Source organism: Pinus tabuliformis, chromosome 1_2, assembly GCF_031772625.1.
Source record: "Pinus tabuliformis cultivar Carrire ecotype Pingquan chromosome 1_2, CPIR1, whole genome shotgun sequence".
NCBI lineage: Eukaryota > Viridiplantae > Streptophyta > Pinopsida > Pinales > Pinaceae > Pinus > Pinus tabuliformis.
The window spans coordinates 131,467,957-131,494,843 of record NC_142298.1 but is presented as its reverse complement, the minus strand read 5'-3'; the positions used below and the strand labels follow the sequence as shown (position 1 = coordinate 131,494,843).

The 26,887-nt window shown below is 40.5% G+C and overlaps 1 protein-coding gene across 3 annotated transcripts in view; it reads right to left on the bottom strand.

The window, feature by feature from the left end:
• Window positions 1–867: 867 nt before the first annotated feature.
• The window catches only part of LOC149204863 (PGR5-like protein 1B, chloroplastic), a 261,252-nt gene continuing 235,232 nt past the window's right edge, over window positions 868–26,887 (bottom strand). For 2 of the 3 annotated variants that reach the window (XR_016252393.1, XM_089394811.1), the window contains one exon: window positions 26,112–26,543. Coding sequence is in view for 2 of the 3 variants with exons in the window: in XM_089394811.1 (XP_089250937.1) it covers window positions 26,499–26,543 (45 nt within the window). In the remaining variant the exon portion in view is untranslated. Of the gene's footprint in view, window positions 906–26,111; window positions 26,544–26,887 lie in introns of those variants that run through there. The other variant, XM_089394812.1, reaches the window with a different exon arrangement.

Genomic DNA, 26,887 nt, shown 5'->3' with positions numbered 1-26,887 from the left:
CTGTTCTTCAAGGTTTGTAGTATAACTTCCTAATTGCATCAACCATTCCACACCTAGCACTATATCCATCTCTTCAAGCAGTAGAGTGAAGAGTTTTGTTCATAGTTACATCTCTCGTATTTGAATTGCTACCCTGTGACATTTTCTACTACTTCTTCGAATATTTTTCCATTAGCAACCATCACGATGAGATTCTTGGTGGGATACACAAAAGGTTTAGTTGTTTAGCAACACCAATGTCTATACAATTGTGAATACTGTCAAAATCTACGAGCATTGCGACATTTATACCTTTGATGACTCCTTTAAGCCTTAGGGTCTTAGGTTGTGGTTGCGATGTCATTGTTGTTGGTGGATTTTTAGAGTTGTTTTCTTGTTCCTTAAAGATTGGATCCTTTCCATTCTAAGATGTGGTGGAACATATTTTGTAATCAATGGTTCTAATTGGTCATTTGGAGTAATTATCTTTCCTTGAGGTTTGTTGTCTTCATTTCTATTTGGCTAAACACATAAGATTGAAGCTAGTGATGATTTTTGTGGTGTATCATCATGGTTTGAATCTGCGTTGTATGCTATTGTGGTTTCATCATCTAGCTTATGTACTTCTACTTGCCTTCCATCCATAATTTTATAGTAGCGCAAGGACAAAAATATATTAATCGAAAAAATTAATAAACTAATAAAAAAGACAGATAAAGTTGACAAGTTAATAAAAAATGCCAAGAATCGTAGCAAATCCCATTAAGAATGACGAAGGATGACAAAGACAACAATATAACCACTTTAACAACCGTCCTTATTGTATATGTTAAACAAAATTGTATGATAAAAATAGTATTGATTGATAAAATAAATAACCACTTTAACAACAGTTACCTTGATATTCAGGCACCCACCCTGTCGGCCTACATAAAAATATCAGATACCTTGTAAATCTGGTTAACCTAGCTCCTCCTGCAAATAAAATGGTCAGAAGGAGGGACCGAGTCTAAACAAATAAAACAAAATTATCGCAGGGGAGCAGTATGACATTTAATAGGCTTACAGATTACATTAATACAAGACAATGAGATGTGTGAGGGAGTAGCACAATTCATTCATTTAACGCCCTTTTCCATGTCAATCCTGATGCAACCCACATGCAATCACAACCGACCAGAATAAGCTTCGAAATTGCTATGCTGCTGCATTCAAAGCAAAATAAGATTATAATATTTTTGCCTCGAATGGAATTGCACCTTTCCAAGGCAGAAAATGTGAAAGCCCCTGCCACGCTTTTCCAATATTTGGTAGGTTTTTAAAAGATTTGTTGGCATAAGTTGACATGGACGATCTGATTATCTGCCCTGAGGATTTTTACGGCAGTGTTTCTGATCATGATGGGAGGACAGAAGAGAGCATCCGCTGGCGAGTTGGTGTTGTGGATACCATATATGAAGATCATGAAGAAGTCGTTGTTCATCAAACCCTTTCAGGGATGCGATGAATAACACAGGTGACAATGGCATGAATCTAGCTTTCCCCAAAGATGGCCCCTACATTTTACTCGAAAGCGATCGTAATGCCATCGTATACACGGCTAGTCAAGAGATTCTGCGATGAAGCGTCTGGTCATGGGTTGAAACCACAGGGTGTCCAACAACTATTACAGTGTACATTAAAGGCCACAGTTTCAAGCTTCACAAGGTGATTTTCATCTCAAATTTGATTGAATTTCATTTTGGAAACATAAAATTTAAAATCCTGATCTTTTTCGGTTGCTTTGAATGACTAGTTTCCATTGGTTTCCAGAAGTGGTTTTCTGAAGTGAACGAGATTTATCTCCCACAAACCTTCGCTGGAGGGGCATAAATTTTTGAAATGATAGCAACTTACTGCTACGGTTCCTCAATTCTCATGAATCATTTCAACATTGTGACTTTCAGATGCACGACAGAGTTTTTAGAGATGACGGAAGAGTATTGTAAAGGTAATATTTGCAAGAAAATTGAATTTTATTTCAACTAAGTAATATTGTAAAACCAAAGAAGACGCGATTGAAGTTCTCTGAAACTGTAAAAATATTCATCCTTCGGCTGAAGAAATGCTTATTGTAAGTAGCCGCGTTGAGGCTATTTCTATGAGGGTACTAAAGGGCCTTTTTGGAACAAGATATCAGCGAAACGAAGGCAATTCTGTGGAAAGTTGTGAGAACTAGTGGATAAATGATCTGTTGACACTATTGTTTGATTATTTTGGATAGATAATTGCCTGTATTCGAAGGCGGGAAATGCCGGAGAAACTCATTGGTCGAGTGATATTTTTTAAGTAGATCATTGGATCGTTGACATTTTGAGGGCCAACGATTACAGACGCAATTTTCATGATAACTCCTTGGATTGCGAAGAAATTCACGTGTTTTCAAGATTTGAAAAGAGAGGCGTTATCGATTCCATCGTCAGGCTTCTTCCCCCGGACCCCCAGACAATGATGTTCTTCCTGTGAGCTTCTTATTTGTGATTCTTCATTATTCTCTCGCTTGGACCACGAGCTTAGAGTGTCGTGCTCAGCTGGAGGAAAGAATAGCTGCAAAGTTGGAACTAGCTACAATCAATGTTTTTAAAACTAGAACCTGTGACCGGACCGGTCCACCTAATGAACCGGTTTACCGACCGGAACTGGTTTGGTCTAAACGAACCGGTCTTAAAAAAATACATTAAATAATTAATTTTTAATGAAACAAAACTATTTTTAAGATGTAAAACCATGATTCCAAGCCAATAAAGACAAAATATGCAAAGTTTGCTCATTTATATACCATGTAAAGGTGAATATATCAAAATGGCACCGAGTGCAATACATATCATCGACAAAATAGCAAAATACATAAGAAATGAGGCTCTAAATGGCCTATAAAGTCCAAAAACAATGTTGCAAGCTATGAGGCCATTGGCCCACAGTCATGCTACAAGTCTACAGTGTACACATGATCAATCATCAAGTTCATCACCACTACTAGACACAGGATCATCATCAAGAGCTACATAGACATCATCTGGTTCAGAGTCTGAGGATGCCTCAGCCTGATCTGCAACCTCAGTATCAATGCCACCAATGACAATAGAAGTGGACCTAATGGAAGCACGAGTTTGTCGACCTGCACGACTAGTGCCTTCCATTGGTTCATTGCGTTTCCTTGATGCCGCTACTGATCCTGGTTCTGATGCCGCCACATAATCTGCTTCATCCCCCGCTAAAGCCATGTCGATATCAAAATCAGCCTCAAACACAGGATCTTCAGTCTCTTCCACCCATTCTGATGTTGGATCAATATCGTCCAACACAATGGGATCTAGATCAGGTGTTTTGCTCATCATTTGGTTCCTCCTCAGTCGAAGGTTGTATTGCACGAAAACAAAATCATTTAACCGTTTTTGTTCCAAACGGTTTTTCTTCTTCATGTGTATGCGCTCAAAAACAGACCAATTGCCCTCACAACCTGAAGCACTGCAAGTTTGACTGAGGACTCTAATTGCAAACCTTTGCAATTGAGGACACTGGCCACCAAATGACTCCCACCAATGTGCTGTAAAGAAAAAGACATTAATTAGTAACTTAGTTTATAATTTGAATTGTAAAGAACGTAAACAATTTTAACTTGAAAAGAAAAACAATTTGGAAATTGGAATTGCTTACCTGGTTGGTCCACATCTTTGCCAAGCTTTTGCCAAAAGTACCACCTGCCATATTGAAAACAGTGAGTTGTCTATGTATTTCCAACTGGTCTGCATGGCTAGGGACCATGCGCTCCAAGCAATCAATCAATCCATCTCTGACCTCCCCATCATGCAGATCTCCTAGCCGATTTTTATAGTGATACTTTGGGTTCAAAAAATACCTAGTTGCATGTATAGGATGATGGAGTTGATTGTTCCCTCTGTTATCAATGATCTCCCATATACGGCCATATTTAGCTAACCTGTCCTTGTAAGCTGCTCGTATCTACTCCTTTGCCTGATCCATAGCCTCATAAATGTAGCCCATGGCCAATCTTTCCCCATCCACCAACCTTAGCACCTTAACAAGGGGCTCGGTAATTTTCACAAGCTCTAGAGACCTTTTCCTAAAATAAGTGTCTAACACTTTCTTTTTGGTGTCTTTTCCATCTGGTCTACGAGCCCACCGAGATTCAAACCATTCTTCAGAGGAAAACATTTTCTGCAAGTTTTTATGTGGACCATTGAAACATTGCAACGTGAGAAAGTGAGTTCCAAATCTCGTAATTGCAGGCCTAACAAGATCTTTGCCCCCAGTGTGTTTCCTCATTAGACTCAATACCCATGAGTGGTTGTAAATGTATTTTGTAATGCACTTGGCATGCTCTACAGTGTTTTTTACCCACTCCACTTTGTCTATATCCTCAAGCATGAGGTCTATGCAATGTGCAGCACATGGAGTCCAAAATATGGTCTTATATTTGGTCTTAAGCATCTTTCCAGCAAAAACATAGTTTGAGGCATTATCAGTGATGACCTGCACAACATGCTGCTCTCCAACTTCCTGAATAATGTCATCCAAAAGCTCAAATAGAAGGGCTCCATCCTTTACCTTATTAGATGCATCAACTGATTTCAAAAACATGGTTCCTTGAGGGTAAGAAACAAGGAAATTAATGATAGTGTGGTTCTTTCCATCGGTCTATCCATCTAACATGATGGAACAATCTGTTTTGAGCCATGAACCTTTAAACTCAACCAAATACTCATCAATGGAAGATATATCTTTTTGCAAAAGAGCTTCCCTCAAGTCATGCATACTAGGCCCTTTGAAGCCCTTTCCTGCAGCGATAACAAAGTCCCACATAGCTTGGTAATAAGGTGAGCGAGCAACGTTAAATGGGATATCTAAATCATACCACCATCTAGCAATGTATTGATGAGAAGTTTCTTTGCATTGTCTTTTCCAATGTTGATCCAAAGTGGGTTGAGAACTTGGCTGGGAGGAAGTGGGATTAGAAGAGGCAATGTTGGCAGAAGATGAGAAATAACTTTGGATGTTTGTTCTCTTTGTTCCTTTTGATGGTTGGCCAAAAGAAGGATGAACATAGTGAAAGGGGTCATTGGTGGAAGGGATAGAAGAGGAGTCTTGAATCTCATAATCATCAAACCCACTTTCTTTCATGGCTTCTAATAATTCCCTCTTCCTTGCAATGTCATCTTGGATGGCCTTCTCCTAGCCTTATCTTCATAAAATTTTTCAAGCTTGGAAATGCATTCTGCTCTAATAGGACCTAATAGTGCATTTGGTGCATCACATGGCTTTACTTGGCCTCTTATCCCAACCAAGTGTTGTTTCAACCTAAGAATACCCCCACCTCCAATAGATTTATGGCATAATTTGCATATCATTTTTCCATCAATTACATCACAATGAGCCCATGCACTGTCCTTTCCTTTTGGAGCCATGTTTGCTTGAAATAATCACAGTTTGCAAAGAAATCTGCCATTTTAAAAAAAAAATGCAGCTAAGCAACATGGAAAACCAATAATAAATGTAGGAAAAAAAATGCACATGCAAGCTACAAAATTTGATAGCATAGAGCTAGAGAGTTCATAGCGTAGATGATAGATCATAGAAGTGAGAAGTTTATAAATTTATAACACAAAAAAAATTAATTCATGGATAGCAGTCAAATGAGGAATTTTCAAGTGCAAATCCTTACTTGGAAATGCAAACTAGCTTCCTTAGCCTCCTCTTGAAGATGACAACTCCACTGACAGCTACACACTATCTCCAAAATAGCTCCAACTCCAACTCCAAGATGACTACTTCAGCAAAAACTCAACACTCTCCAAGCTCACAAACAAACTCACAAACACTCTAAATCAGTTGTGTTAGACAAATGAGACTGAAAGGGGCCTCTTAAAGGCTTGGAGGTGTTTTTGGAGGGAAAACACCCTTAGTTTCCCCCCAAAACCCCTAAAACACAGTCAGCGATACGCTTTTTGGAGTTTACGGTGGGCGTGCCTCTAACCCGCTGGTTTAGGACGGAACCAACCGGTTTGATACAAAACTGGCCGGTTCCGTCCTAAACCGGCCGGTTAGCACCAGTTTAAGGTAAAAATTGGCGAAATGGGCTAATGAACCGGGTTTTTTGGCCGGTTTTGATCAGTGGGCTTGCTAACCGGTCGGTTAGACCAGTAACCGGTTAGCAAGACCAATGTTTAGAACTATGGCTACAATCACAGATTTCCTGCTTCCATTCAAGATAGACGAAGAACAACTTTTTGCATCCAGGTCCGAAATTAACAGTATGCAGCATGTTGTTTCTAATGATATAGCTAGTTCATAGCAATAGAATATCAACACAGGCAAGGACGATTTAGAAGATTCTTTCATCAACGAAGAAGGGATAAGAGGCATCCTCTGCAGCATGAATCTCTGTGTTTCTATCGTTGCAAATATCTGCAATGAATACCTCGCCGAAATCACTTTTGATCTTGTTTTTGTAAATCCAAGTTACAGTTGTTCAACTTCAAAATTTTGGGTGTGCTAGACATTTTTTATGGTGTTGAATCTATTTCCATCATAAAAACACGATTCAAACACTGCCTCTACAAGATTATATAATTTTTTTTTGCGCGGATTCCGTCCACTTTTGCCCAGGCAATTCCTCTGCCTTGTTAAACAACTCCATTTTTTTTCCTTTTACTTTCCTACTGTCAATATTTTTTACTTAAATATTCATGATGAATTTTTTTCATTTTCTTTAACGTTTTCTTATCTGTTTTGAAACTTCCACGATATGAAGTTCAAGATCTTAAAATCCATCTTAAAAGGAATGAGATTCTTATTATTTTGTTCTTTTCGCTGACGAACTTTACATTCCAATATTTTGAATACTCGAGTCTTTCTTAACCTTATTATATAACTAATATTTCACAATTTTTTTTATATGATTGATTTTAAATGAGAGTTTAAAGATAGGAATGGATAATCATCACATTTTTTTTCATATGATTGATTTTAAACGAGAGTTTAAAGATAGGAATGGATAATCATCAATTGATTATATATTTTCAATAAGCAAAATAAATATAATTTTATTGAAAATTTCACAATGGTATGTCAAAATATTATAATTTAAATATATTTAGTTTTTAGTTGATAAATCTTAAAAGGTATAGTTTTTGAATAATAGATTAAGGTGAAAAATATTTTTCAATTTTCAGTCAAATTATTTTTTCTAAAAAATGTAGTTAGATATCACACGATCTTTTAAAATGAATTTGTTACGATTTTATTCAATGTTATTTTAAAATATGTGTGTGTGGATATATAATTTTTCTTAAATTTTGTTATTTTAAAATATGTGTGTGTGGATATATAATTTTTCTTAAATTTTGGTGATAAATAGAAGATGCTTTTACTATATTTAATACTTGTAAGTTTTTTCTCTTTGAGAATGTAATAATAAAGAAGGAAATCATAACACAATCCTATAACATCCTATTAAGACCACAATGTCCATTATTATAAGATTAGCCTTTTAATTTTTAAAAGGTTCAGACACTATGCATTCAATCTTGTTAATATTAGTGTATATCCCATGATCCACAAAAATGTACTTTATCTTTAGATCCAATAATATATATTAGATTATGTAAATCATAACATAAACCATTTTAATAGTTTTTATTGTTAACATTCAATTGATTTACTATGTTGGTCATCTTATATGTCCCATAAAATCTCCTTAGTGATATTTTATATATACAAATTCTATGGCATGTCTGAGTCAAGAACATTTGATTTTAGATCCTAAAGATTTTATTGTAAGTGTTCTATGCAATTTCAAACCAAATAAGTCATTTGTGTGTTATGGTCATTTTGTTTTCTTCCTTATGATAACTATGTGAAATATTTTAACATAATTATGTTATTAGAGGGTAATGTTTTAATCAATCCTTTATTGGTGAATGGTTAATTTATTATGAGAACATCACTCTTGAAGGGTGAAATTTTAAACATAACGTTTCTTGACGGGAAGCATAAGAACCCAAAACGTAAAAAAAAAATTGTATGACGGGTAAAGAGAAATCCAAATTCCAACCCTACTTGTAAGGTCCTCCTTGCAATCCTAGATCAAGTGGTCTACTCTAGTCAATATAAGGTTGTCAACATAGAGCACTAGAATGAGCAGAAACCCTCCAACCATGATGTAGTACAGGTTGGCATCTGCCTCACTCTTAGTGAAGACCAATCCTCGAAGGTAGTTGCCAATACGAGTGTACCATGCTCTCGGACCCTGCTTGAGCCCATAAAGAGCTCTCTTCATCCTGCACACGTGTGTCTCCATTGAACAACTCAAAACCCTCTAGATACTCCATATAAATCTCCTCCTCAACCATTTCGTTGAGGAACACTGTCTTCATGTCCATCTGGTGGATCTTACACCCCATCTTTGTTGTAAGTGCCAAAATAGTCCTGATGGATGAATACTGTGCTACTGGGGCAAAAGTCTCATCATAGTCTATGTAATGTTCCTGAACAGGAAATTAGTGATAAACAAAGCAAGAAAATAGTCTAGCAATCAGAAAAACGAAATACACATCAAGCACCCATGAAAACGCTGGAAATAGAGAATTGCTAAGCCATTTTATTAATTCTTCAAGGGAAAATACAATGATAAAATAGAATGGTGCACCTGGGCTTGTCTCTAAGGACAAGTGTGACAAAACCCAGGTGAGAAAATGCTGATCTGAAGGCTGCCCAACTGTTGCACCAAAACTAATTTGCACTGCCCAGAAACTGCACTGGCTGCTGGAATTGAAGGGTTGGAATCAATGCTTCCCGTGCTCACAAAATTATAATATTTCAGCTTCTTGCTCCTTGGCCAAAACCCAGGAAGGGTTTGGTCTAGTTCACACTTCTGAAATTCGACCCCCAAGGGGCCCAACCTCAGCAGCAACTGCAAAAGTCGGCCTGCTGGAAGAAGCTGTAAAACCTCCTAGAAACTGCCTCAAATCTCTGAGATGAACCCTCCTCTGAATCTCCTTCCTTCCTAGTTGTGATTCCAGCCTATAGCTCTTCCCCTCAAGACCCACGTGTTGCCTGCACTGGCTCCCTGCGCTGTCCTCCAAGATTGGAATTCCAACTGCCTGTTTGTTGTCCTCTCCTGCTACAAAAGTCCTCTTGAATGCTAACCCAATGATGACCTTCGAATTCCCTAGTTTCTTTGGCTAATGGCTGGCCCAAGGTAACTCTTTCCTCTACTATTGGCCCAAAAATACGCACTTCCTGGTGATCGCTGAATGGATGTGCTGCATATACTTCCTGGAACTCCTCAAGATGCTATGGAACTGCCTTCCTAAGATGGCACTCGTAGTCCCTCGAAGGTAAGGTTGAATCTCCAGCTTGAGAGATTCGTGGCTGAACGGCTAGTTGACTCGGCTAAGCAGCTCGAGCAAACAGTCAAGTAAAATTCGATATGCAAGATGAATGAATGCCCAAGTGAGAGGCTCCTCCTCCTTATGACTTCGTGGGCCTTCCTTTGCCTCATGTGGGTCCCTCCAACAACTATATGAATTCCCTCCAAGCAATTTGAATTGGCTAGTACGCATTCCCACGTGGGTGGCCCCCACCTTCCACTAGAAAACTAATTTGGTTGTATTTTCTCCTAAGCCCCTAAGTCGAAACTACTTGGGTCCTTTTCCTGGCAAAATTGTGCAAAATTGTGTAGAGACAACCCTGTTACAAATGCTTTTAGGAAGGGACATGACAGCCCTCTCCTCCCAAATGTTGCTTGCCCTCAAGCAACGTCAGAGTTGGGTGCTCCAAAATGTGCTCACCCTCCGCATCCGCATCTGACAAGTTCTTCCAATGTACCAAGAACTCCCTGATGGTCCTGCAGCCCCTGCTCCTCAACTTCCTCTCCCTCCTCTCCAAAATTGCCTTAGGCTCCAAAACCAAGTGGCCCTCATCATCCAATGGGGGTAACTCTACTGTTGCTGCCACTTGTTGTCCCAACACCTTTTTAAGGCATGAGACATGGAATATATTGTGAATCTTGCTCCTCGGAGGCAACTCCAACTCATAGGCCACCTCCCCAACTCACCTAACCACCCTGTATGGCCCATAAAAACGGGGTTGTAGCTTCTCGACCCCCTTTTGCTTCAACGTGGACTGCCTGTACGGCTGTAACCGGAGGTACACCAAATCCCCCTCCTCGAAATGTCTCTCGGTCCGGTGTCGATCTGCGTACACCTTCTACTGGTTCTGCACTGTCACTAAGTTATCCTTGAGAGCCTTGAGGATGTCTTGGCTCTCTTAGATCCAATCTTTGGCCTTTGGGGCCCAATTGTCTCCAAAAACAACATCAGCAAAAGATAATGCATCATAACCATACAAGGCACGAAAAGGAGTCATACCGATGGACATGTGGTGGGTGGTGTTGTAGCAATACTCGCCCAAATGTAGCCACCGGATCCAAGCCCTCTGCTGCTCAGTCACGTGGTTCCTCGGGTACCCGTCCAACCACTGATTAACTCGCTCGGTCTGGCCATTTGTTTGGGGATGGTAACTTGTGCTAGAGGTGAGCTCAGTACCAACCAACCTAAAAAGCTCCTGCAGAAGCCTCCCATGAACCTACTATCCTTGTCACTCGCGATGTTCTTAGAAACCCTGTGTAACTTGAAGATCTCCCTAAAGAACAACTTTGCAACCTGTGAAGCTGAATATTTGGTAGGGATGGCAAAAAAGTGGGCATACTTGGTCAACCGGTCGACCACTACATAAATGCAGTCCTTGCCCTATACTGTGGGGAGCCCCGTGATGAAATCCATGGAGATACTTTCCCATTTCCCCTCGGGGATGGGAAGCGACTGTAATAATCTTGTAGGATGAATCAACTCCCCTTTGTTCCTCTAACATGCCTCACACTCCTGTACGTGCTTCAACATGTCCCCCTTGAGGCCCTTCCATGTGAAGCGCTCCCTGACTACCATGTATGTTTTCCTGAACCCCTGGTGCCCTGACAATGGCGAGTCATGTGCTACTTAGAGCACTCTCTCCCTCAACTGCAAGTTGGGCACCAGAAATATGTGCCCCTTGTAGTAGATGACCTCATCCATCACCTGCTAGTGCTCATTTGCGTGGGAATCCTCTAGAATCTTGCATGACCTCTTGTCCTTAGAATACTCCACTAATAACTGGGCCTTCCAATCATGGCAGATGCTCATGAGTGATATGCCTGTGGATCTCCGAGATAGAGCATCAGCCACCACATTGTGCTTTCCTGCACATACTCTATGTCGAAGTCATAGGCCTGCACCTTGCTGACCCATCTCTGTTGTCTGTCGTTAAGGCCCTGTTGCCCCATGAAGTGACGAAGACTGTTGTGATCGGTCTTCACCCGAAACCCGTTACCCACCAAATACTGTCGAAAATCGGCCAATGCATGCATGATGGCCAACATCTCTTTGTCATATATAGAATATGGCCGCTCATGGAGTAAGATATTCCGACTCTCGAAAGCAATGGGGTGCCCATCCTGAGATAGTTCTGCTTCGACTCCCTCCCCGGATGCATCGCACTCCATGGTGAAGGGTTGGGAGAAGTCCAAAAGTGCTAGAACTGGACAACTACTCATCACCTCCTTGAGGTGATCAAAAGCTATCTGTGCCCCATCTGTCCATGCGAAAGCCCCTCTCTTGGTCAAATCTATCAGGGGAGATGCCAACCGCGAAAACACCTTGACAAACTTCTGGAAATATGTGCAGATGCCCAAGAAGCCCTTCAACACTATCACATCTCTCAGCGCTGGCCAATCACGGATAGCTCGTATCTTCTCCTCATGGACCTTCACCCCATCTGCACTAATGATATGCCCTAAGTAGAGCATCTCTGTCAAGCCAAACTCACACTTGGACAATTTGGCATAAAACTGTTGTTCCTCCAAAATACACAACACCTCCTCCAAGTGCTGGAGATGCTCCTCCCAAGTCCTGTTGTAAATCAAGATATCGTCGAAGAAAACCAGCACAAATCTCCTCAACTACCTCCAGAACACATGGTTCATACATGACTGAAAAGTAGCCAGGGCGTTGGTCAACCCAAATGGCATGACCAAGAACTCAAAGTGCCCATAATGGCATCGAAAAGTTGTCTTGGGGATGTCCTGATCCCTCACCCTGATCTGGTGGTACCCCGAATGTAGATCTATCTTAGAGAAGTACTTGGCTCCTCTAAGCTCATCCATCAACTCATCGATGCGAGGGATGGGGTATTGGTTCTTCAGTGTCTTCCTGTTGAGGGCTCGGTAGTCAATGCACATGCGCAAGGTTCCATCCTTCTTCTTCACCAACACTACTGAAGAAGCAAAAGGACTGGAACTTGGCCTGATATGGCCCAATGCCAACAACTCTTTGATGGCCCTCTCAATCTCATCCTTATAGGCCTTAGGATGCCTATAAGGGGTAGTGATCACCGCTTGCACACCCGACTCCAGCTCAATGGTGTGCTCGAATCCCCTATCTGGTGGCTGCCCTGGTGGAATATCCCCAAACACCACTGTGTACCTGTCCAACAAGGCCTGTATGTCTGGAGGTGGTGGTTGGACCTGTCCTCCAACCTCTGAAACCCTCAGCTCCACTGCCCATGCTATGTCCCCATGTTGCAGATCTGCCTCCATCCTATCTACTGAGATTGTTTGGGGTGGATATGAATGCATGCCTCTAAGGACCATTGATTTGCCATCTGGCCCAGTAAACTCCATCTCCATTTTCTTCCAATTAGTAGTGACTCGCCCAAGGGAGTACAGCCATTGGACACCCATCACCACGTTGGTGTCCGACACATCAACCACAAAGAAATGGTTTGTCTTAGAGTAGTTTTCCATAACTACTATCAAAGCGGGTACATACTGAGTGCACTGCATGGTACAGTCACCTGGTACCAGGACTGAAAAGCCCTCAAACTCGGTCGTGGTGAGGCCCCTCCTCTAAACCAACTGGGCATCTATGAAGTTGTGGGTAGCCCCACTATCAACTAAGACCGACACCTGTTGTCCCTGTATAGTGCCTCTGATCCTCAATGTCCATAATTTGGGGACCCCACATAAAAAAGCAAGGACTCCCCCAGATGGGGCAAAGGATGCCCCTACCTGTGGAGGTGGTGGTGGTGGTCCCCTATCCGTCGGACTCTCGTCGTCTTCCATACCACACTCCTGCTCCATCTCATCCTCCTGGTCACTGTTTGAAAAGACTTCAATATAATATGCTTTGCCAGCAATGCACCGATGGCCTGGTGCTCAGGGCTGCCGGTAAGTGAAGCACAAATTCCTCCTCCTGAGGTCCTTCCGTGTCTCATCATCTAGCTGCCCCGGCCCTTGGGTGGTTCTCTGAGGTGGGGGTCTAGCGTCATGCCCCTTCTGGGGAAAAGGGGTCCGTGCAGGGAAAGGTGCTCTGGTCTTGGGGATGGCCCCCCTGCAAATCTCTAGTGCACATAACTGCCTCCTGTAGCATGGAGGGTCTGTGTGAGTTCACCAGTCCACACAAGGGCTAAAGTAAGCCCTCTATGAAGGTGTATATCCTTTGAGCCTCTGATAGGTCTGGGACCATCACTGAAACTCGCAGAAACTCCGAAATGTATAGCTCTAGGTTGCATGTCTAGCGAAGTTGGGTCAGCTCCTTGAAATGGGCCTCCGGATCCCTCTGGTCAAAGCGTTCCACCACCCTCCTAGTGAAATCCTCATATGAAGCCACATTGTCATGCCCCAAGGTGGCCAAACCATGAAACCACTAGTCGTGGGCCCCCCCTCCATGTGCAGCATGGCCATCTTGATGCCTTCCAGCTCTGTCATCTGGTTGAGCTAGAAATATGTGTCCATCTTCTCAACCCAGGCCCGAGCAGTGCACTTGGCAGTGCCATCGAATGTAGGGAAGTACATCCTCCCTATGGTCCTCTGCAACTCATAGCTCTGCGTGCCCTGTCCTCCATAGCCCTTGCTCTTCTCATTCTGCTTGAGCTTGCAGAAATCTCTGAAAGAGAGTGCTTCCCTAAAGTCTGCACCCATAGACTGCCATTCTCTAAAGTGTTCTCCCATCTGTGAGGGGTCTTCAATCCCTGCTGGTTTGATCTGTGCCATAGGCACGAAAGAGGGCAGTGTGGCTCGAGTTGGTCCATTGACTGATGGGGGTTGTGCTGCCGATAAAGGGTGATCGAATTGCTGAGAGCCTCCAGAAGTTTCCCCAAATAAGAATCCCCTAGGGGTGGTTCTCTCCCGGTTCTGCATTTTTATCTCCTCCAGCATCTCTTTCTGCCCCTTTGCTAAATCATTCAAAGCCTTCAAGAGGCTGTCAAAATCCATCTCCTCCCTGCTCTTGGGCTCTACCATATCTTCCTCTACTACCACTGCCTTCCCCCTATTCTCCGTGTCTGGAGTGATCTCTAACTCTCTTTCTCTGCTCCGGTACTTATACCTCCTGTATGTAATGTTCTGTTGGTCCCCTTCTCTCATAGGAGAAAATCCCCACAACTGAGCCAAGACCTAGGCTCTGATACCACTGTAATGTTCCTAAACAGGAAATTAAGTGATAAGCAAAGCAAGCAAATAGTCCAACAACCACAAAAATGAAATACACATCAAGCACCCATGAAAACGTTGGAAATAGAGAACTGCTGAGCCATTTTATTAATTCTTCAAGGGCAAATACAATGATAAAATAGAATGGTGCACCTGGGCTTGTCTCTAAGGACAAGCATGACAAAACCCAGGTGAGCAAATGCTGATCTGAAGGCTGCCCAAGTATTGCACCAAAATTGATCTGTGCTTCCCAGAAACTGCACTGGCTGCTGGAATCGAAGGGCTGGAATCATTGCTTCCCATGCTCAAAAAATTATAATATTTCAGCTCCTTGCTCCTTGGCCAAAACCCACCAAAACCCAGGAAGGGTTTGGTCTGGTTCAGACTTCTGAAATTCGACCCCCAAGGAGCCCAATCTTAGATGCAACTGCAAAACTCGGCTTGTTGGAATGAAGCTGTAAAACCTCCTGGCAGCTGCCCCAAATCACTGAGATGAACCCTCCAATGAATCTCCTTCCTTCCCAGCTGTGATTCTGGCATGTAGCTCTTCCCCTCAAGACCCATGTGTTGCCTCGTTTGGCTCCCTGCACTGTCCTCCAAGACTGGAATTCGAACTGCCTATTTGCTGTCCTCTCCTGCTGCAAAAGTCCTCTTGAATGCTAACCCAATGATGACCTTTGAATTCCCTGGTTTCTCCAGCTAATGGCTAGCCCAAGGTAGCTCTTTCCTCTACTGCGTATTCTCTACTGCTGGCCCAGAAATACGCACTTCCTGGTGATCGCTGAATGGATGTGCTGTAGATACTTCCCAGAACTCCTCAGGATGCTATGGAACTACCTTCCTAGGGTGGCACTCGTAGTCCCCCGAAGGTAAGGTTGAATCTCCCGCTTGAGAGATTCGTGGTTGAATAGCTAGTTGACTTGGCTAAGCAACTCAAGCAAATAGTCAAGTAAAATTCAATATGCAAGATGAATGAATGCCCAAGTGAGAGGCTTCTCCTCCTTATGAAATCATGGTCCTTCCTTTGCCTTGTGGGTTCCTCCAATAACTATATGAATTCCCTCCAAGCAATTCGAATTTCCTAGTACGCATTCCCACGTGGGTGGCCCCCACCTTCCACTAGCAAACTAATATGGCCGTATTTTCTCCTAAGTCCCTAAGTCGAAACTGCTTGGGTCCTTTTCCTTGGCAAAATTGTGCAAATTTGTGTAGAGACAAGCCTGTTACAAAGGCTTTTGGGAAGGGACATGACAGTTTATGCCCTCAATCTATGAGAAGCCCTTGGCCACAAACCTGGCCTTGTACTTCTCCACACTCCCATCTGCTCCATGCTTCACCTTGTACACCCAGCGTGAGCCAACTACTGATTTTCCCTTAGGTTGTGGCACAATCTACCAGACATCATTCTTCATAATGGAGGAATATTCCTCCACCATGGCATCCTACCAAACCTGCTGAGAAGTTGCCTCCTTATAACTAGAAGGCTTAGTGTCCACCACCTCTGTCATTAGTGCGATATAACCTATATACCTCTGTGGTTGCCTGCTCTGCCTGGACATGGTGCTAGTATCTTTAACTTGCTCCTGGGACTCCTGAATCAACTTCTCAGCCCACTTGGATTTCTTCCTTCCTGTGCTAGGAGTCTCTAACTGAGTAGTTTCCTACTCTTGTCCTAGTCTCTTCTCCTCGTCATCTTGTTCTACATGCTGTTGTGCGGGCCTCTATCCACTTGGCTAAGACTCAATCTGTGATCCTGGCTGAGGCTCCTCCATCTCAGGTACTCCAAACTACTCTCACTCTAACGACTCCATCAAAGCTCTAGACTCCTCAAACCTCACATCCCGATTGAGAACCGTCTTCTTGAGTCCTAGTAGATACACCCCGTATGCCTGAGTTGTCTCACTGTATCCCACGACAATACGCTTTTCTATTGTGGGCTCCAACTTCTTCCTACTCTCTTTGGACACATGGCAATAAACTTTTGTGCCAAAGATACAAAAGTGTGAAACATCAAGCTTCTTGCCTATGAAAGCCTCCTCCAGTGCAACTCATCCAAGAACCTTGTGTGGACTCATGTTTTGCAGAAATACTCCAATGCTGCATGCCTCTGCCCACAAGAACATAGGCAGTCCCTGATCATGCGACATGGTCTTGGCTGCTTCAACAATATTGCAGCTCTTCTTCTCAGCCACCACATTTTTTTGAGGATTATGTGGTGTTATCAAACTCTCTCCTAATCCCCTCCCTCGCACACAACTCTTTGAAGACATTGGAGACATATTCTCCACCATTGTCACTCCTCTTCTTCCCGGTCTGGTTTTTTACCAAGGCCTTAAACTCCATGAACTTGGTTAAGACCTCATCTTTCTTCTTCATAAAAAATATGAGTTTTCCAAGAATAATCACCAACGAAAGTAACATAATACCAGTGCCTAATAAGAGACAGAGAAGATAAGGGCTTACATGTTGAAGAATGTAACTAGTTTCAGTCTTCATTATTGTACTTGAGTCATAATGATATATAAGAAAGCAAAAAGAAATTAAATTGACTTGTTAAAGCATGGGTTTCATGCTTAGGTCAATTGTCATAGGTCAAGCCTCCATTGTAGGCCTTTAGGATTTGTAACTTAAGTCAAAGTCTATTTTGTTATGTCAAAATCTTCCTCCAAGTCTCCTTGCAGTCGGCCTCCAAATTAATAGTCAACAAGTTGGCTTCACTAAATAAACTCATGTCGGCTTATTTTCAGTGAGAAACTACCATATATATGCTTGTAGACTTCGCTCAAATTGCAGAGCAGAGATAAGAGTTCGGAACAATTTTAGTGATCAAGTTCGGTTAGTTACAAAGGATAAAGTTTGGTCAATTGCAGAGGAATAAGTTCAGTTAGTTATAGGCAGAGATGAGACACAAGTTCGGTGCAATATGGTGGGAGGAAGTTCGGGTACCACAGTGGAAGATAAGAGGACCGAGGCATGTCTGGACTACCACCACTACAGACCGAAGTATTGGCTGCAACCACAGGATTGAATCTTGGGCTATCACCACAGGAACAAGGCATGACTATATTGCAGTGTCTGCTATCATTACAGGACCAAAGGACTGAACTATCATTACAGGACCAAAGGACTGAACTATCATTATAGGAAAGAGGACTGTGTTTGCTAAAGGACTGTGTGACACCACTACAAGATCGAAGCATATGAGGTCATCATATGAATGCAGCCACCACAGGATGAAAGTACATCTGGAATACCTCAGATCAAAGTATGATTAGGACCGAAGCATGAAGAAGGTTGTTACATAGGCTGCTACAAGAACAAAGTATGATTGGACTACCACATGACTAAAGTATGATAAGGTTGACTTGATGGATGGAGGTAGCCTTTGGTCTAGGTTATGAGACTCTTGGTCATCTTAGTTTTGTTTTGAATCTACTGAAGGAAGAATTCTTCACTGGGTTTTCCCCTATGTAGGGTCTTTTCCCTAGCTACATGCCTACATCTCGTGTCATAAATAAAAACTAATAATGAAACATCACAATATAATCTCATAATAAGAGAAATCAATTAACTTGCCACCTATTGGATTTCTCAACATGGTTTCAGAGCTATGAAGGTCTCTTATTGGCAAGAAGGAAATGCAGTTACTCCCTGATCTATACATTGAAGGCAGCTAAAGAAAAACATTGACTTATGATTGTGGGCTAAATTGCACAAAATTACAAACTTTATGATCCAAATTCAAGGTACAGGAATCTGAAGGTATATTACAGGAATTCAAGAAGGCACAGAAAAGGTTCGAAGAAAGTACAAAGAATACAATCATTACTACAAGGTTCAACCACCTCAAAACCAATGGAGACATGATCACTGTGATATAGGATAAGAATCTAAGAACATATCAAAGAAAGAAAGAAGTCATTAAATATCAAGACAACAATCTGCATCAGTGTGAACCTGTAGCAACGTCTCCATAGAAGGATACAAAGATCATGATAAAAGCAGTAAAGAATTTTTTCATCCTCAAGAAGACCTGAAGTCGTCTAATCCAAATACAAGTACTAACATTGCTCCTTATGATTAACTAACAATCTGTCTTTAGAAGAAGGGAAACAAGCTTAAAGGATGATCAAAAGACTAAGGTATGTAAGATTCGAAGTATGTATGGCATAACTATTTTTTAGTTATTTTTAGAATTTGTAAAGTTCTCTTTAACAAAAATAGTACATATACTTTTGTTCCTAATCCATAATATCTAGGATATATGACAATTCATTATGGAAAATAAAATTTGAATAAGATTTAGATTTTGACTCAATAAGCATTAGTATTCAACATCTCCTAAAAATAACAGAAATCCTAGATGGTCATCATACTACTATGCTTGCATATTTCAGTTGTAGTTGTTAATAAACGTTGCAGGTATAAATCAAGTTGGTTCTTTGGACTCACAAAAGAATAAACTATGAAAGCATTCAAGGAGAGCACCTCAATAAAAGAAACCTTATAAGGTATGTAAAAGGAACATCTCCAGGTACATCCTAGACTATACACTTTAGAAAATTCTCTTAACATATAAGGTACGCTCATTATCTTTTGGAATTTGTGTTACTAACATCGTTATGTCTAGGACCTATGAATCATAAAGATTCTTGATAAGGGTGATTAATCATTAGATAAATCTACCCTCTTTATACATTTAATCATTCTTGTGGAACCCTAAAAAGGTTCTCTGTAAATCCCTAACCTAAGGGTATGTCTATGCTAATGTGAAAACCCTAGTTTTCTTAGGGTTACTGATGAAATACTATTCTTTTGATGTTTGGGGTTTTGATGATGTCATGTTTAGAGTTTTGGTATTATTATGGAAACCCTAATCTTTTAGGGTTGATGATAATGTCCATGTGTTGATATCCTAGACCCTTAGAGTTTCTGGAAAATTTAGGGTTTGTTGTGTTATGTATTGAAACCATAGATCTCTAGGGTTGATAAGCAAGACCCTTATGATGTCCTAGGAATGAAACCCTAGGTATATGTTTGTCTGTCTGATTAAAACCCTAGCCTAATTGGAATATGTCTAACTATAGTGTTTGGATATTTTTGTCTTGGGTTCACCTGATATATGCGTTAGGATATGTTTTGCATCCTAGATGTGTATATGTGCTCATTGTTATAGGGTTTGTAACTAAGCCCTAGTAGAAGTCTGATATTCTAGGATATGATTATGATGATGAATCTAGGGTTTACAACAAACCCTAGTAGAAGTTGGTCATATCGTTGAAACCTTAGATTATGTTGTGCTTGTTTTTTATTTGTTGACATCTAAGGCTTAGTATCTCAAAGATGAAATCTAGGGTTTACAAATCGGTTGGTTGAAACCTTAGATTGTGTTGAGATTGGTTTTGATTGTTAAATCTTAGTGTATGGAATCTAGGGTTTGCATTAAATCCTAGTAGAAGTCTAACATATGAAATCTAAAGTTGTTAGATGCATTGTACTTGTTTGAAATGCTTCTAGGGTTTGCAATATGTCATAGAAGATTCTGTCATATCTCTGAAGGAAATATTGAAGCCCTAGATATAATGAGACTGATATCTTGATTGAGTTACTTTAAATGATGTGATCTAGGGTTTATGACTAAACCCGAACAAGAAATTGAAGTATAGAAGCATAGTCTCTTGTTGATTATAAACCTAACTATGTTTAGGTATTTGATGTCTAAATTCTAATGCTTCCATTAGTGTATGATTCTAATATAGTTAACTTCATGCTTCTATATGTATTTGGTTGTACTTGTTGTTTAAGTTGTGGAGGTACATAATCTTCAAGATGTTGAAGATATTCGTAAGTAAAGTTGACTTGATTAGCAAGCATGATGAAGGAAGTCATATGAATGATGATGATCAAGATGACTCTGATAAGAAGGATGGAAGCCATTAAAGATTCTCCAATGGAAGAGAAAGAAAGAAGTTGATCTCCCTAAGTTAAGAAGGAACCTAGATAAAAGATAGGGTATATCTCCCAAGTTGAGAGGGAGGGAATATTATAGTCATAATGGATGGATACCTTGAAGAAGAAATTGGAGAATGAATATTGAGGTGTCGCTGAAAGAAGGAAAGCAGGATTTGGTTACTACATGTGAAGTAGGAAAGGAAGCTGAATAATTTAGGAAACCTTTGTCAAGATTTGTTTGGGAAGCCTCGAAATCCTATTGTGATGAATTTTGAGGCAGCATCAAAAAGTCAGAAGATCCCGAAGGTTTGTGTTTACTCATGAGTATTTGAAAGGTTGTTACTGATTGGGGTTGTGACTGTTCAGGTAAATCTCTCAAAGTTTTTGAAAAGCATGCTTGAGGTTAGAGAGATTTGATGTGTTGAGGCATTATGTAAAATGTCTGGGAGGACATCTGGCCGACATATGTATTGATGTCTAGATCCCGAAGAGGGAGGGTGGCATTGGTCATGGAGCTCTGACCTTGGATACGCACCTAGATCCTTGGGTTGATGGTTAGCAAGTAAGCCTGATGGTACCTAGAGTGGCTGAAAGCTTTAGTCCATCTTAGTCCCACCCAGATAGATTGCCCTAGTCAGGAATCTAGTCTGTGGCACTGAGTGTGCCTAAACTCTTCGTAGATCATGTGTTTTGAGATCTTCCATGTACCTCTATAGATATATGTAAGTATGAATACCTCCCTAGTTAAGAGGGAGTGTTGAAGAATGTAACTAGGTTCGGTCTTCATTATTGTACTTGAGTCAAAATGATATATAAGAAAGAAAAAAAATTAAATTGACTTGTTAAAGCATGGGTTTCATGCTTAGGTCAATTGTCATAGGTCAAGCCTCCATTGTAGGCCTTTAGGATTTGTAAGTCAAAGTCAAAGTCTATTTTGTTATGTCAAAATCTTCCTCCATCAAGTCTCCTTGCAGTCAGCCTCCAAATTAATAGTCAACAAATCGGCTTCACTAAATAAACTCATGTCCGCTTATTTTTAGTGAGAAACTACTATATATATGCGTGTAGACTTTGCTCAAATTGCAGAGCAGAGATAAGAGTTCAAAACAATTTTAGTGATCAAGTTCGGTTAGTTATCGAGGATAAATTTCGGCCAATTGCAGAGGAATAAGTTTGGTTAGTTACATGTAGAGATGAGACACAAGTTCAGTGCAATATGGTGGGAGGAAGTTTGGGTATCACAGTGGCAGATAAGAGGACCGAGGCATGTCTGGACTACCACCACTACAGATCGAAGTATAGGCTGCCACCATAGGACCGAATCTTGGTCTATCACCATAGGAACAAGGCATGACTATATTGCAGTGTTTGCTATCATTACAGGACCGAGGGCTGTGTTTGCTAAAGCACTGTGTGACACCACTACATATGAGGTCATCATATGAATGTTGCCACCACAGGATCGAATTACATCTGGAATTCCTCAGATCGAAGTACGTTTAGGACTGAAGCATGAAGAAGGTTGTTACGTAGACTGCTACAAGAACGAATTATGATTGGACTACCACATAACTAAATTATGACAAGGTTGACTTCATGGATGGAAGTAGTCTTTGGTCTAGGTTATGAGAGTCTTGGTCATCTCAAGTTTGTTTTGAATCTATTGAAGGAAGAATTCTTGACTGGGTTTTCCCCTATGTAGGGGTTTTTCCCTGGCTGCGTGCCTACATCTCGTGTCCTCTTCTATTTATTGATTGGCATTAGTCTTGATGATAAGAATAAGATAAATTGAAAGAAGAAAAACTAATAATGAAACATCACAAGATAATGTCATAATAAGAGAAATCAATTAACTTGCCACCCTATTGGATTTCTCAACACCACAAACATATAAATGCACCAACTCCAAAATCCCTTTAGCTTTGTTGTCTCGGCCTTGAAAGAAGTCTTGGCATACTTGCCAAGTGTGCACACCTTGCACACATCATGCTGATCAAAACTACATACTCGTAATCTTGTGGCGATCTGCTGAAGAATCTTTAGCACCCCATGATGCAAGTGTCCCATGCACCCGTGCCAAAGCTCTCCAACATCTCTACTCTACTCACCACTTGCCTTGCTGCTCAAGGATACACGTCTCAACTTGCAACCTGTAAAGGTTCTTCACCCTCACACCTATTTGCTTCACTGCTCTAGAAGCTAAGTGCTTGAGGTACGCCTTACCTCTACTGAAGATGACATCATATCCCTTGTCCTCAAGGGTAGCTATTGAAACAAGGTTCTTCTTCAATCCCGGAACATAGAGGACATCATTGAGATGGAGAGGGCTCCTAGACAACCTTTCAAAGCTAACAGTACCAACTCCCCTAGTGCATACTTTCCATCATCTCCTAACTTGATCTAAAACTACATGTCCATCTCCTTTAGCTGGCTGAAATAGTCCCTGTTCCTGGTCATGTGGAAGGAGGCTCTGAAATCAATATACTGCATGCTTCTCCCTACTGAGATTTCCATGCAAGCGATCGATGATAAATCTTTCTCAAATTGAGAAGCAAACCCATCTACCTCAGTTGATGCAGTCACATAATTCTTATTAAGTTATTAGACCTCTTATTCCGATTAGGACACTTAGTAGCCTAGTGCCCAAACTCATGGCAATGGAGGCACTTGATCTTACTTAGATCCTTCTTCTTATTCTTGCCTTTCTGACTAGACTCAACCTTCCCTTTTCCTTTGTTTCCCTTGACTTTTCCTGCCAGAGCAAAGTTCTCCTTGTCCTCTGTCTTTTCTAATCTAGCATCTTGGGCCCCTCTCTAAATCTCCTCTTGAACGCAGTCAGTCCATAACCTTTCCCAACTATGAAAATTCTCTTTGGGACTGAAAGCATCCTAGAAACCATACCAAGACTTGTGAAGTCCTACTAATGCAAAACTCACAAGGTTCTGCTAAGTTACAGTGACACCCACACCACCTAGCTCATCTCAAACCTGAGTGAACTTCGTAAGATATGTGACAATGGGCTCTCCTTGTCTCATTCGGATACTCCTTAGCTTCTCCTTAAGAGCAAGCTTCCTGGCATCATTGGTACTCTGATATAGATCTAAAATAGTTTTGAACATCTCAAAAGTTGTCTTCTTCTCATGGATATGAGGAACTATATGATCTTTGACCCCTTCTAGAATAATCCTTCTAGCCTTGATATTATTCTCAGTATGTTGGGTCAACTATTGGGGATCTTGTGGTGGTGGTATAACATTCTTGACAAACTCTCCCACCCCATTATCCTATAATACTATCACGATCCTCCTTTTCCAAGAGACGAAGTTAGAGGCTCTAAACAGTGGTGTGATCTCAATCCTCAGAAAGCCATCCTGCTTACCCAAAGAGCTCTTCTTCACAATCTAGCACTAGCCTTCTTGAGTCTTGACTGGTCTGCGTTGATCACAAACTGATCTCGGTGCTGGTCTTTATACTGATTTCTGCTCTGATACCATGTAGATTTTCCTTGAAATCCTGCAACTGCTTGAATGAACAAATCTGAAACTAATTTCATTGCACCAAGACACAAGATTTCTCTATGATAGATAAGCAGCAGAATAAAGAACACAAAGATAAAGAACATACTCACACAATAACACAATATTTTTCTAGGAAACCCAACTGGTAAAAAAACCCTCTCCTTGCCAATAGATTTTATTGAGAAAAATTGAGCAAACATAATTCTTTACAAGGCAAACTGTTTCAACAGAAAACAAAGCTGCTCTCTCTACTAATACTTAGCTCGAAACCTCCCTGCAAGAACTCAACCCAACTCCTGTTTTTCCTAGTGCTGGAAATCCCTATTTCCTAGCACAAGTCTGAGCCCTTATTATTTAGGAATTTCTCCCTAAACCCTAGTGCACATCACAAGGAAATTCTCACTCTCAAACTGCATATAGGCTGCTCCTTACACACTCTGCTAGCAAGAACTCTTTCTCACACAAACTCGTGCTCAACAATTATGATACAAAGATGTGCCTTCGTCCTCTTTTTAAGCTTTTCGACTCATGCTAAATTTGGCAAGTTAATTTTTAGAACTCGAACTTGTGATTGATTTGTTAACTGAATTGAACTGAATCTTCTAACTCTTCCTAGCCTGAATTAGACACTGAGACTCTCACTCGTCCTTTTCCAAATATAAACTTGCACTTGGAGACAAACAAAACTGAGCCTCCAAATTTCATGCATGAATTAACTGCTCCATGACCCATCCTCAAACTCGTGCATGCTAAAGAAGGACTGATTGAGGCCTTTCTTGACTAAGGCACAAGTCAAGAAGACCTTTCCTGCTACTATTTTCAACATCAAGTACATTTTCTTTGACTCAAAATAATTTCTTTTTGGCTCTTTTTGACTCTATGAGTATGAAGAACATGCTTTGACTAAAATAAAAATATAATAATGAATATAATAAATACATTAATGATAGATTTACATTTCATTATGAAGACCGGCACTAGTTACAATTTCAACACTGCTGAGGTTTATAAACATCACAAACACTCTATCTAAGCCACCATTTCAGGTTTCACTTTTCCCTTGAGAAGTTTCTTGTTATCAAACTAAGACCAGGATCCTTCAAAGTGAGTGAGTTGAGTAGAAACTAATCCTAGGTGTTTTCTCCCCTATACTCACGATAAGCCTAGGACTAGTTATAGGGAATCCTCCCTTGGGTTGGAGTTTTCCAAGCATAAAGAGAAAAGTGAGTCACTAAGTGAAAGGTAGTGAACACTTGATAGTGTTTTCTCCTTTTGAGTGAGGTTAGGGATTTTTCTCTAGGGATAATCTGAGCAATAACCAGAAGTTTAAAGGAGAACATCATTAATTAAAGCATTCTGTATGATCAAGTTAAAGAGAAATCCTAGGTACCCATTTCGTTGTACTAGTTCCCTCATATATATAATATTCCATCATATTATTCTACACTAAAGTGATTACTTTAACCTCTTTTGGCCTGAAATTTTTATTTCATGGGATAATCTCACAAGTTGATTTTGTGTTAGTCCTTATCCTCTCATATGATGCATCATGCTGGGAAGACTATTTGATGTACTGTTAGCACTGATTTTCAATCTGCCATGCCATACTATAGTCTATAGCTAAATTAAATTTTGATAACACCAATAGTGTTTTACCAATATTCTTATAACAGTCAGATGAAAAATTTTCCTATCCCAAAGCTTCTTATATATTTTCCAATCAATGTTACATAACTCATGACTGACTGGGACCACCCAACGCAAACGCATAACCCAGAATGGAGAGCAAGAAGGCAGTAACATTATGTGTGTGTGACATTCATTTTGTAAAACTATCTCCAAATTCAAATGCCTCCTAAATAGAGAAAATATCAGATTACTGGCTATTTCAGATCGCTACATCTAGCCTGTGACAATGGACATATGTAAATAATCACCAGCTCTCAAAGCAGAGACAAAAAGAAAGGTATATTTTCAGTTGAATGTAAGTAACAAGAGAGAACATAAATGCTCGGAAAGATCAATTACAAGTTTTTGTGTGACCTATATATTTATATTATGTTAGACTAGGCTTGACATGATTACAAACACTTATACTACTCTGCTATTAAAGATGATAATAAACAGCTCTCCTGGAGCTTTCTCTGTCCAGTTAAGTAATATCTGGTTGTGGGCACTAGGAATCTTATGATACAATTGAAAAGAACTGGTAGTGGCTGCACTGTTACCATATAATTATGGTACCTATACATAGTAATTCAGTGATGCTGGAACTGAACAATTTAATATACATCTCTTCCATAAGTTGATGGATAAAACTAAATTTGCAGACTGCATTTGCACAAAGAAAAGTGTATTGGATATTTTGACAGGCATCAATCTTCCTAGCTGCTAGATTGAAGTAATAATAACCGTCATAATAGACCTTCCCAGCCACATTCTTTCTTAATTAAGGGCATTAACTCTTAGGGTGCTGAAGCTGTAGTTGCTGTCTCCTTAGGCTTTGAATCCTGCCATTGGAAAAACAAATAACCACAAATTTAGACACAAAATTGTATCTTTCTATTGGGTTGGGGTGTGAGTGTGAGTAACTCTAATCATTACAAGACCTCTGATATTGAAAAGCTGTTCTAAAAACAAACTAGATGGTTTGACCAACAACAGAATTAAATGCTTCAGAAACTACTGTTGGATCAGATTAGGATTTGGAATTTACAAATTTGCAAAAAAACTGAATGCTCCTAGGAGAGCAAAATCATGGTTGACTGGTATTGTAAACATCAAACTGCATTTTCAACAAAATGGTTCAAGGTGTCTTTTGTGACACTTACGGAATTGATTACCACTTATGCTT